Source organism: Nothobranchius furzeri, chromosome 10 (genome assembly GCF_043380555.1).
Source record: "Nothobranchius furzeri strain GRZ-AD chromosome 10, NfurGRZ-RIMD1, whole genome shotgun sequence".
Lineage (NCBI taxonomy): Eukaryota > Metazoa > Chordata > Actinopteri > Cyprinodontiformes > Nothobranchiidae > Nothobranchius > Nothobranchius furzeri.
The window spans coordinates 25,695,807-25,708,933 of record NC_091750.1 but is presented as its reverse complement, the minus strand read 5'-3'; the positions used below and the strand labels follow the sequence as shown (position 1 = coordinate 25,708,933).

The 13,127-nt window shown below is 43.3% G+C and overlaps 2 protein-coding genes across 2 annotated transcripts; both read right to left on the bottom strand.

The window, feature by feature from the left end:
* Positions 1-4,152: 4,152 nt before the first annotated feature.
* On the bottom strand, positions 4,153-5,657 carry LOC129159761 (spectrin alpha chain, non-erythrocytic 1-like). Its single transcript, XM_070555278.1, has 6 exons — positions 5,543-5,657; positions 5,027-5,119; positions 4,812-4,916; positions 4,707-4,739; positions 4,597-4,632; positions 4,153-4,399 (listed from the first exon to the last, which is right to left on the bottom strand). Exons 2-6 carry the CDS (start codon positions 5,090-5,092, stop codon positions 4,322-4,324), a joined length of 318 nt encoding a protein of 105 aa, XP_070411379.1. The 5' UTR covers positions 5,093-5,119; positions 5,543-5,657; the 3' UTR covers positions 4,153-4,321.
* LOC139072085 (spectrin alpha chain, non-erythrocytic 1-like) lies at positions 5,567-7,243 on the bottom strand. The gene is made up of 3 exons (XM_070555277.1): positions 7,114-7,243; positions 5,823-5,954; positions 5,567-5,760 (listed from the first exon to the last, which is right to left on the bottom strand). The coding sequence occupies exons 1-3, from the start codon at positions 7,175-7,177 to the stop codon at positions 5,567-5,569; spliced, it is 390 nt and encodes a 129-aa protein (XP_070411378.1). The 5' UTR covers positions 7,178-7,243.
* Positions 7,244-13,127: the final 5,884 nt, after the last annotated feature.

Sequence of the window (13,127 nt, the reverse complement as noted above, 5' to 3'; positions counted from 1 at the left end):
CAGGTTTACGCAGACAATCTTTACATTTAGAATTGGCATACAGATGTAAAATTAATGCAGTTAAATATAAAGCATTTTATTTAAATATCCATTCATTATTTTACAAGCACAGAGAGCCGCATCAGATGGATGGAAGAGCCGCATGCGGTTCCAGAGCCGCCGACCCCCGTGCTAGCCTACTTTATTGTCCCCAGCAATTTTTAAACCCCACTCAAGTGTATGGTTATTGTCCCCAGCAATTCTGGGGCATTGAGTTGAGGGCATTGTTATTGAAATACAAGACTGTGTTTGCCATAACTGATGGTGATTTGGGTTGCACCGATTTAATTTCCCATGACATCCCCTTGGTGGATGACGTGCCAGTTAAGCAGCATTATCCACTGTTACAAGTCAATTTACCGGGCTAGCTCCCAATCTTAGTTTAGATGTTTTAAAATCTCAGGGTTTGACTTGCAATCGGTATAGTGGGCATGGCATTAATAACCAACAAACACCCTTACTCTGTAGAGAGTTGATTAGCAAATCACCGATTTACCCAGGGCTTCTAATTCTGACCAAAATACGTTTAAGCAGACACAAAGGAAGACTTAAAATTACTCCAACACACTCTCTATTCCTTCCGGCTCATTGAATGCCATCAGGTAAGCACTGTAATAAACTGTTCCCTTTATGCTGAAGGAACAGCTAATTCAACCGTAGCAAAAGGATGGTATTAGCATCTGATATCATTTCTACCATAGGGATGGGATAGTTTTAATCAGCACCTCACCTTTGGGTGGATTGCCGACAGAGAGGAAACCCCCAGAGACGTGGAAACCGTTTATGTTCCTCGCAGTAGAGAAACAAATTTTATTCCAAATACAGGTGTAAACAATGAAAATCCATAGACTGTACATACTGGACAAACGGATTCCATAGGCTTGTAACGTGAGGAAGTGTGGGTTTTCTGTCACAAAGCTGGTGTTTGACCCGACTGGGTCGCTCAGAACTTTAACACACAGATTGGGACCTTTGCAGACATGAAGTCTGCGAGAGTCTGGAAGAAGCCATAACATCAGCCACCTGCAGCGTCCAGAAGACGTGTTTCCATGAGTTGTACCCAGAACAAGTCAAAACATAAAGTTTAAACTTCCTTTTCTTGTTTTGAATGTTAAAAGTTTAACCATCAATTTGCTCATTATAAATGTGTTTTAATCAAATGAACGATTCTTATGCTTTGGGTAATTATAATGGATTAATGAATCCATACTTAATTAGATAATGTTTGAGGATGTTTGTTACCGACCTTCACACACACACTCAAGCACACACACACTCAAGCACACACCCACACACAGAGCCGGATTAAATAAATGGACTACACTAGGCAGGCTGCATTTTTGCCCCCCCCCCAAATAATGCCAAAATAAGTCATGTGTTGTACGTTAGATAGGAGTCCCATCCACAAATTCTATCATTGGACATTTGTACATTTTATTTTTATTTATTTATTTTTAATTTTGTCCCTCTCATCTGGGCCCCATCCAGCCAATCAGGCCCTAGGCATGTGCCTACTTTGCCTTTGCGTTAATCCGGCTCTGCCCACACACAGATTCTCACAGTAAACTCCAAAACACATTTGCTGACGCACACGTTTGCTTTGAGAAGAGAAAGGCTTTTGGTAAGTTTCAGTCTTATGATTTCAGTTGGTGCTTGACAACGAAAGAGAGAGGACGTGTGAACAACCGCTAACGGGGGAACGGAGCCCACCGGCTCAATCCCCCCCCCTCTCACGCTGTTCCTGTCAGCCAGACAGAATAGCTGAATCGCAACTTCTAACGCAGACTCATACAGAGTCTTTGATTTCTGAGTGAATAAACTTAACAAAACGCATCGACAAAACGCTTTTCCATCGACGTGTAGCGAGGGCAACTCTGGACCGGTTCCGTTCGACACCTACGTCTCCCCTGTCAGCCGCTGGTGTCATCTGGATGAACCATCACCATCCTCCACGGTCCGGATCCGAAAGAGGGTCCACAAGAGTTCGGTGAGACAGAACACGGTATTTAGCGTTTAATGCAGTTCTCTGATAAGACCTAAGTTTATCCAAACCATCACTTCACTCAGACACCTGTTCTTCCTGAAGCAAAATCAGACTCGCACATGCATTCATATCACAACATTCTCAATCTTCATAAATTCACCACAAGGTCTATTTGATCATATCAACTGTTAAAGATTGTCTCACAAGTTGCCAATGTTGATTGTTATTCCCATGTTTGTCAATTTCAAAATCATTAGTTTAGTTTGAAGAAATAAAACTTTTAATTTCCAAACTTGTTTGTTCATTGAACTGAAACACAGAAACACAGATATTATCGTCAGTTTATCGATGAAAACAACCTTTGAGTCTTCTTAACAATATAAAATTTGGTTATTGATTTATAAAAAATTAATATTCCGAATTAATACGTAGCATGGTTCCTCTTTCATAAAAGAGCCTAAAACCACAACGGTACAGGCTCCAATAACACGTTTTTTGTCCATAATGGGAGGTGGCCACCACCGCCATTTTGACCATGTCACAGGTTCCGTCCAGCCCAGACAATTCCATAAAAGGGAAGAGAGGAGGCGTTGAGGCTGGGATCGAGTGACAAACTAGCTACAAGCTAACCTGAAGCTAACCCTGGCTAACCCAAAGCTAAAGCGGAGGTGGGAGCCGAGCTAACGGATGTAGCCACCTAGCTTCAATTCAACCGGAGCTAACTGGAACACCCAACGACCTGACCCTCACACGGAGTTTAGGTGGAGGTTTTCTGCGCCTGTTCGTGAGAAGTACCTGTATTAAAAAAGTTTTAAATCGGTAAGTTTATAATTTATTTCCGTAATGAATACATTTTGCTTTGAGCAAGTTTTCAGTACAGTTTTTTTCGGCGCTATCACTCCTGAGTCGCACCAGCCATTAAATGTATCATGAAGAAGAGAAAATATATTTAAGTCATATTTTGGGGGGACATTTTATTATCTTTCTTACAAAATCTGAGACCAAGCGTTTCACATTGCAACACAAGCACCGGTAACCATAACAGAATGAACAGCCAGCAGAGGAGAGGATGGCGGTGTTTCAAACCCTCCCAGCCGGCGTGGAGAGCTCATTCCTGGGCTGGAGCCGGCCCTCAGCACCCCGCCACAGGCTCTAACAGATGCTGGCGGTGTTTCATATATTTCCAAAACGTAATACTTGTTTGTATCTTGTACAGCCAACTAGCCTTTATTCTGGACTCAGTACAATTTACCAAAAGTAAAGAGACATTCTACAGATGAAGTAAGCACAAGATAACTTACTGGAAGACACGGAATTATCATCAGAACCAGAACAAGAGAGCCTGATAACAGTCATGTGAAAATAACAGTTAAAAAGTATGTATGTATAATAGAAATAAAAATATATTAGAATTAGTGTAACTCACTGTGATCCAAACAAATCAGCCATAGCTGAATATTAAATATGACATGAGGTCTGGGAGTTTTTAAAGTTTCATTCTTTTATTACATTTTTTTCTTAGATCTATTAAAAGGTCACCATGGCAGCCTGTGTGTCAACGTCAGCTACACAAAGCAGCAAGTGTAAGTACAAAGTACTTGTCTTGACCACTTCATGAATGGTTTTGTACTTTAAACAATTATGACAAACCTGTTATTTTTTTCTCCATAGCCATTTGGATCATTGGAGACAGCTGAGTGAGGCGTGGTGCCCAGAGAGCTGCAGAGACCGTCGGACACAACCTTGGCCTCCCTGACGTCTGCGTCTCCTGGTTTGGTTGGGGCGGACCATCGACATACATACATGTGCCGACACTTTGCGCCCTGTTTTATAAAATGTAGTGTTAAAAATAAATGTTTTTGCTCAATTACTGGAATTTCTTTGGTTAAGACAAAAGTGAGGAATAATCATTTACAAGTTATTTGTACAACAGGCCCATTTTAAATCCCAACAGTTTCTTAGCAGACAATAGAAATGTGTTCTTTACTAACTTTACTTGGTTTGAAAATCTTACTAAAATAAACTTGAGTGCCGTATTGCAAAACCCAATCATACTTGTTATGTAAACATTAGCTTGGCAGATATTTTTTACAGATCTATATTTGTGTGCAACAAAAACCAAACTTAAATAATTTGTCATTCTTTATTGAAAAACAACAAAATACAGGTATACAGAAGTGTGGGAAAATGATAATGTGAAAGTATTGCACTATAAATGAAGTGAGATGAGATGAAGGTGAGATGAAGGTGGACGCCAGCGGGCTGGACGCCGGACGAGGAAACCTGGAGACGGATCGCTCAGACAGGAAGGGAAGAGCTTCCTCTTACCTTGATGGAATTAAAGTTAGCCGTCGTCTGAACGCCCAACCGTACGGTCTGAGGTCAAAGGTCACAGGAAACACACACGAGTCAGCAGTCATACAGATAACTGTAGCCATGGCAACCAGCTGACATGTCCCCACTTTCACCAGCACCTGGTGCTTGCCGGGTCACCTGAATTCCTGTGTGGGTCAGCACGGTCGGCCGTGACTGCTGCCATCAGAGGTGACCTCTGATCAGCTGAATGAACTCACCTTCCAGGGTGACGCCGTGTTAGAGTCGGCTTCATCCTGTAAACAAACAAACAAACAAACGAGTGGTAACAAAAACACCACGTCTGGTTCTGGTGGAGGACAACATGCACCTTTCCAGGAGCAGAACCCAGATGTTCTTGTTGCTACAAACAGAGACGAGCAGAGTTAAACCAGGAAGTGAGAGGGACCAGCTGCTGCAGACAGGTGACGCTCACCTGAGCCTGAACCATAGGAGCCTCCTCAGCCATCAGACCTTCTGACTCCAGTTCAGATGCCACCTTGTTGATGTCCCTCAGGCGGGACTCGTTGGCCTTCAGGTCCTGCAGGACAAAAGCACCTGCTGATTACCTTGTTGCTGTCGGGTTAACAGGTCTGGTGTTAGAACGTGGTGGATAAGAATGTTCTGAAGGGCCGAGGGTTCTGAACTCACCCTGCAGGACTGGGCCTGCTCCTTCAGGGCCTGGATGCTGCTGCCGTAAGCCGACAGGTCCGACATCAGGGCCTCGTGCTTCTTCAGGAGAGCCTGTGGAGCAGAACATCAGAACCTTCAGCTCGTCTGACACAAGTGGAGCTTTCTCGCAGCGATGGTCCAATCGGATCCGCCACCGTAAAACAAACCCTGCTCAGTTCACCGCAGACGCAGCTCTGTGGGTGTTTAGTGGAAAAGCGTGAGCCTTCTGCTGGCTGCCACGTGTCATGGCTGCTCTGCAGCGGGAACACACATCACAGCTTGTAAACCGTTTGAAATAAGAGCGACGGGAACACGTTTGTCATCACTTCCTGTGCGAGGCCAGCACTTCTACCCCTAACCCATGAGACGCTCAAACGAGCAACGACGTCTGGTAGACAACCGAAGGAAATGACAAATACAGAAACACTAATTATGAATGACTGGAAAGAGAGCAAAGAAAAGCGATTGGAGTTTCTCAGGAAGGGACTTCCATACCTCGGCCAAGTCCTCGTCTTTCCCTTAGTCTGGACTTCCAACGATGGGCTCCTTCTCCCTCATCCAGGACTCGGCCTCATTAGCATCCGCAAAGTACTGCTGGGCCTGCAGAGAGTCCTCCAGGTCCTGCCTCCTCTGGGACGCCTTGGCCTTCAGCGTGTCCCAACGTCCATGAAGCTCCCACAGTTTAGTCTTCACTTCCTCACCAGCGAAGTGACCTGGACCCAAAAAAAAGTGAGCCAGAACCTGCAGACACCTCAGAAACATGTCAGGACCAGACCTGCTCTACCCTCCTCCACCATGGTCTCTCCTTTCTGGGTGACAGCCTTGATGCGAGGTTCATGACCTGTGATCTCAGCCTGCAGAGCCTGGTGCTTCTTCAGCAGGTTCTGGACACCAATCAGGTCCTTCCCTGAGGACACATGTTAGAGTTCAGCATTATGCAGTAGACAGACCAGTTTAACCCAGGGGTTTCTTTCTTCTACAGTCTGCTCTTTAACTGTATTATTTCCTGCTATTTCAGCTGTTAACTTTATTTTTTCTCTAAGTGTTTTTCTCCCCAGAAGAAGCTACAACGATGTTCTGCTGAGCTGTGGTGGCCTCATGGAGGGGGCCATCGGCTAGCACACTGCTGCTAACCACTTAATCATTCTCCCTCTCCTGATAATAACTTTTTACTTTCTTTGATGTTGGATGTGCTACTACTAGTTTATCCGTTTAATTATAGATTCACTAGGATAAATACAATAAAGTTTATCTCTCGCCAAATAGAATATTTACTAAGAAATCACAATGTAATGTGTGTGTGTGTGTGTGTAAAAGCCATGTGTAGTGTTTATTTATAAAGCATATGTTGTTGGATTTTATCCAGAATCGAGACTTTGAAAACATATAGTTTAATTACAGTTTGATTTATTTGACATCTGTATAATGTTTATTATTTTGTTTTTTCCCCTAAATATCTAACGTTTTAGTTTAACATGAATATTAGTCATTCATCCCAAAACATAAAGTTACACATTTTAAATTTTAATAGGGGAAGACTGCAGGAGGGAGCAGTAAAATACAGGGGGTCCCCAGCAAAAACAAACTTTACGAGTCTGATGAAACTTGCTGGTGTTCCCGCTGCTTCTTCAGTAAACAGCGCCAACAAAAACAAAGAAACTTGGGATCTTGTAGGCGTGGCGGTGGGATTTAAGGGAAACGCTGTATGCCCTATAGACTTCTCAATGAGCTGCAGTATTTCTCCGGTCAGCCCGCAGCAGCGAGGCGCCGCATCGGTCAGGCTGCCCGGCCTGACCGCTGGGGATTACCGGATGAAAGAATGGAACACAGAAGTGTCCCTCCAAGCGGCGCGCTCTGTCATATTTCAACCCATTTTTATCTTAAATGCACTGGGTTTTACCCTTTTACCCATCGAAATATGCCCTATTAATTATTTTACCGTATTTTACATTTAAATTTCATGGTTAACAGTACATGCTACATGTTAAACTGATAGTTAGCTAGCTACTTCGGTAAACTCAGCTAGGCGGCAGTGACATAAAATGCGAATATAGATTTTAACTTACTGAAAAAATGAAGTGGAGACTCCTTGGACGCTCTATTAGTGCAATTAATACCACAGCAAGTCATTTTGTCCAACAATTGCACCAATAATATCCAAAACAGAATTCACAAGCACAGAGACTCAAAATCCCCACACAGTTTCCAGGAGGGACCGAGGCTGTAATGAGGCCTTTCCACGGAGCTAGCTCTGTGGTCACGTGGGTCTGAGGCGGCGGTCACGTGTGTCGGATGCTCATTAATTATACAGAATTTTAGGCTTTCAATACACTTAAACAGAAGAGTGAGAAAAAAATTCACCCCCCTCAGAGTTGTCATGAGTAGAAACTAGATAATTTAGACAAAAAACAATTTTTGGAACCAGGCTGTAAACATGTTTATTTCTGCTGTGAAAATGGCTTTTTTAACATGGGAGTCAATGAGGATTTGCTCGCTTCTGGTACCAGCCCCCAGCGGATGAGGGTGGAACTGCAATTTTTCTTACTTCCGGGTTGGGACCATTTTTAGAGAGGCATTGTGGGGGCTTGTGAAAATCCCATGCAGCGGGTCACAGACAAGATCAAAAACTTTCTCAGTAGCACAAGCTTCCAGCCGCGCGCTCTCTAACTTTCTCTCCCTGCCTTTTTATCTCCTCTCTCCTCCCCCTCCCCTCTGCACTCTTCAGGAGTGCATCTCCATGGCAACCCCTCCCCACCACCACCACCACCACCACGCGGACGGTCGGACGCAGAAAAACATGGCGGACTGGCAAGAACTAGTATGGCAGAGGTTCGTAAATACAGACATTTGTATGATTCAGCTCTCAGAGATCACCGTGATCAACATGTTCTTGGAGAGAAATGAGAGTGGGAGGGGTTCTGAGAGTTTTTGGTAAAAACTAACCATTACAGATTTCACGTCCAGTTCTTGAACCAACACCAGGAGGAAAGGAGAAGGGCCGTCTCCTAAGCCTCCACCTGCTGTTCTGTCACGCCGACAAGAATGGCTAAAGAACAAACGAAACTAACGAACTAACGCAAGACTCTCCCAGAGTCATTGATTTCTGAAGTTAAGTTAAGACGATAACGTGCATCTGCCAAACCCTTCGTACAGCTGTGTACCCGGCTACCACTCTGGACCAGAGCATCGGACACTCGCATCTTCCTGCCAGCCCCGAGTGTCATCTTGGATGAACCCATCCTCCGATCTCTGGATCCACAAGAGGGTAAGCCCTGTTTGGGTGACGTAGAACACGACAGATGACGTTTGATGCTGTTTTCTCTCAAAATTACTCAGTTATCCGCAAAACATAATTTTCACCAGAACGCTTCCATTCAAATTGCCATCCATTAATTGTCATTTCAAATCTTCCAGTTTAAAATTGTTAGAAATAAAACGTCTTCATTTTTAAACTTGCCTCATTATTGAAACGAAACACAGAAAAGGGTTGCATTTCCAGTGTATCGAATGAAATTTTTTTCACTGAATCTTCTGATTAATAAATAAACTTTTGCTATTAATTTAAGTATCTTAAATTAATTTTCACACCATTACATTGGACTCCCGTGCAGAAGACCCGGGTTTGATTCTGGAAGTCAACATAGTTTGTTTAGAGTTTCTTTTTTACATTAATGGTATAATTTTTACAGTAAGATGCACAAATATTTATTTGAGACTCGCTGAATGGCATTGAATTCACAGATAAAAAAGATGTGGGTTCAACTTTCATTTTGGAACAAATTTTCAAGCAAGGGAATGATCGGAGCATGCAGGAGGACTGACAAATCTTAAACCTTTGTCGGCTGTGCTGAAGAGAAAGGTACAGAACCAAATTATTTAATTTATTAGCTGCGCATTCTCCTGTCCTCTGTCCTCCAGGCCACACACACACACACACACACACACACACACACACACACACACACACACACACACACACACACACACACACACACACACACACACACACACACAAGGGACTGTCTCAGCTGTTATTTTCGTTAAGGAGTGTGCACGTACGGCATGCACGCCTCGTGCACGAGCCTACTATTGAAGCTGCCGTTACGCTTTTGGCCTGAGGGGGCAATCACGAGCAAAAAAATTCAAAACTCCGTAAAGTCCCTTTAATAGACTTGTATCATTTGAGTAACTTTTACTAAATATCATGAAACATGATTTATCAGTGTTTAATGAGAGTTTATTCCCATCAAGCCATACTTTTATTTTTTTCATCTCAGTTTGTACTGTTTCTATCGTCTGTTTGATATTATCTCCTGCATAATAAAAGGTAGTGTCATCTGCAAATAGAATACATTTTAATATATTTGATATAGAGGCAATATTATTCATATACATAATAAATAGTTTCAAACCCAGTACTGACCCTTGTGGTACCCCACAAGTAATATCACGTAGATTTGATTTAATGTCATTTATTTGTACATATTGTTTCCTATCATTCAAATAACTTGTTAACCATTTTAGAGCCATTACTTTGATACCATATTTACTAAGTTTTCTAAGAAGAATTCCATGATCTACTGTATCAAACGCTTTTTTTAAATCAATAAAAAATACTTGTGAAATGGATCTTTTTTTGTCAATGGCTTCTGATATTTCTTCTGTAAGTTCCATTAGTGCCATGGAAGTTGAATGATTAATTCTAAAACCATATTGACTGTTGTTTAATATATTTTCTTTCATCAGGAATTCATCTAGCCTAGTAATAAAAAGTTTTTCTAATATTTTTGAAAATTGCGATAATAAGGATATTAGTCTGTAATTGGATAAAGTGTGTTTTTCACCACTTTTGTAGATTGGTATGAGTTTAGCTATTTTCATGTTATCTGGAAATGTTCCTGTTGTAAAAGATAAATTACATATGTAAGTGAAGGGATGGATGATATTTTCTATTATATTTTTTATTAATGTTATGTCTAGATCGTTACAGTCAGTAGTTCTTTAATTGATGCATTTATTTACAATGCTTCTTATTTCATCGCTAGTTACTGGACTCAGAAGTATACGATTTTTATTACTTGTTATTTTTGCACTGATGTTATAATTAGTTCTTTTAGGAATGTTGTTTGCTAAGTTTGGTCCCACATTAGTAAAGTAATTGTTAAATTCGTTTACTATTGTGCTAATTTTACTAATTTCACACTGTCTATTTACAAAGTATTGTGGAACAGTTGAAGCTGTTTTATTTCTTTTTATTACACCATTTAGTATTCCCCAAGTTGCTCTGATATAATTTTTATTTTGTCTAATAAATTGCTATAATAATCCTTTTTTTGTTTTCTTATTATTGTAACTAATTTATTCTTGTATTTTTTGTACCTTTTTTTGTCACGGTTTGCCTCCACCTACTGGTGGATTTTCTGTTCTTTTTGTGTTGCAGGTAGGCGCGGCAGACGGCACACCTGTTGGGAGTTTGACTAATTGAGGGACAGAGGATTTAAGGAGCGGTGCGACTCAACTCCAGTGCCGGTTGATACTCTCACATGGGTAGTTCTCTAGCCTCTGAACCTGCCTGCTTGTCCGTGTTTCCATGTTGGTAACTTTGAACTCCGTTCCAGTAACCTGTACCTGCATCACCTACCTTGCCTGGAGTTGTTGCCACGTCTCGTCGCTTAAAGATCCTCTGGACTCCTCTCTCCACGTCTGCCCGCCTGCCTCACGCTCTGAACTCCTCTTCTGGTCCGACCTTCCTCAGTTCGCCTCCGCTCTGGTTCCGACTCCTGACCCTATGAACTTTCCCAGTCACAGACTCATCTCCTGGTTCTCTGGTTCTGGTCTCGCTCACCTTCTGCTTATATTCCCGTAGATTCCGGTTTCCTCCTGTTCCTGATCTGAAGCAGCGCCTTTAGTTAGTTTTTGCCTTTTCTGTTGTTCCTCATTGTAAATAAACCATTTTACTTTTACTCACCGTTCCTCTGATGTGATTCTTCATGTCCTGGGTGAAAGCTCTTACCCACAGCATGACAGAATCAACCGGCCAGAAAAACACCCCCATTGAAGAATCACTTCCCGCAGCCTTAGCAAATACATTAACTCAGCATGAAGGATCCCTTCGTTCCGCCCTCGATCAGTTGTCACTTGTTAACCAGCGTTTATTCCAGCTCGATTCCGCCCTCCACCAGGTAAACGAGAAACTCACATCATCCTCTGCTGCTGTCTCTGTAGCCTCTCTCCTGGCTCCACTTCCTGTTCCGCATCACGGGGTCGGTTTCCGAGTTGCGCAATCCCCGCAACCAGAAACATCCGCCGGTGAACCTGAAAGGTGCCGTGGTTTTTTATTACTTTGTGAATTAGCTTTCAACAGATCGCCTGAGACGTTTGTAAATGATGCTATTAAGATTTATTATATGGTCAGTCTGTTGCGTGGTAAAGCCGTACAGTGGGCCGAGGCCAGGAGTTGGCAACCAACCTTTCTGCAGGGACCGTTTGCAGCCTTCTTAGCTGAATTCAAACAGGTTTTTGATAAATCAGAATCCCCAGCCGAAATCGCCAAACAAATCTGGAGTCTCCAGCAGGGCCGACAATCTGTAGTAGATTTTCCCATTGATTTTCGTACTCTTGCCTCCCTGTCCTCACTAGATGAACCGTCACTTAGAGCCGCATTCTCTCACGCGCTTAATGATCGGATTAAGGACCAATTAGCATTTTGCCAGGAACCAGAGAACCTAGAGTCCCTAGTCCAGTTAGCTGCCAACATCGAGAGACGTCTAAAAGAGAGACACAGGACACAGAACCTCAGACCAATCCCTGACCATGCTCCACCACGACCACATCACCCTCATCCCTCTCCGGCTCATCCCGAAGAACCGATGCAGATAGGTCGAGCGAATCTAACCCCTGAGGAGAAGGAGAGACGTCGCTCTTTGGGCCTCTGCATTTACTGTGGGCAGCCGGGGCACATGCTGCATGATTGCCCGGTTCGACCAAAAGCCAGGGCCCATCAGTAGAATCTGGGTTACTGATGGGTGGCCTTCCTGGTAATCAGAAATCCCGGTGCAGCTTAACATGTTCTGTTTCCTATAACCAACAGACATTCTCAACCCAGGCGTTGGTGGACTCTGGATGTGAGAGGAGTGTTCTGGACATAACAGTGGCTCGACAGCTCAACATTCCCACCATTCCTCTCTCTACCCCCATCCGCGCTTCCTCATTGGATGGCTGTTCTCTCACAACCATAACTCATCGCACTGTTCCAGTTACTATGCAGATTTCGGGTAACCATCACGAGACTTTGAGCTTCTATATTTTTCCTTCTCCCCAGTCGCCAGTAGTTTTGGGGCATGAGTGGTTAATTTTACACAACCCACAGATAGACTGGAAAACCGGGTTGGTTTCTGTATGGAGTTCCTTCTGCCTGTCTCAGTGTCTCCTTTCAGCTCCTCTTCCAGCCCAGATCACCAATAACACTCCTTCGGAACCACCTGACCTTACTGGGGTGCCCGCCGAATACCACAACCTACAACAAGTCTTCAGTAAGGATCGAGCCTCCTCTCTACCTCCTCATCGCCCGTATGATTGCGGTATTGACCTCATCCCGGATGCCATCTTACCTACCAGTAAGCTATACAGCCTGTCTAAACCCGAACAAGCCTGCATGTCTGATTACATTTCAGAATCCCTAAGGTCCGGCATCATACGACCATCCACTTCTCCCCTGGGTGCCGGATTCTTTTTCGTTTCCAAGAAGGATGGTTCGCTCCACCCCTGCATTGACTACCGTGGTTTGAATCTGATTACCGTTAAGAATAAGTATCCACTACCTTTCCTATCTTCCACGTTCGAACCCGTAAATGATGCTTCAATTTTTACAAAATTAGATCTGCGCAATGCCTACCATCTGGTCAGAATTCGTGAGGGTGACGAATGGAAAACGGCATTTAAGACACCGTTAGGTCACTTCGAATATCTAGTAATGCCATTTGGTCTCACCAACTCACCTGCTGTATTCCAGTCCCTAGTCAACTCCGTGTTGGGTGATTACATTAACCAGTTCGTGACAGTTTACCTGGACGACATCCTC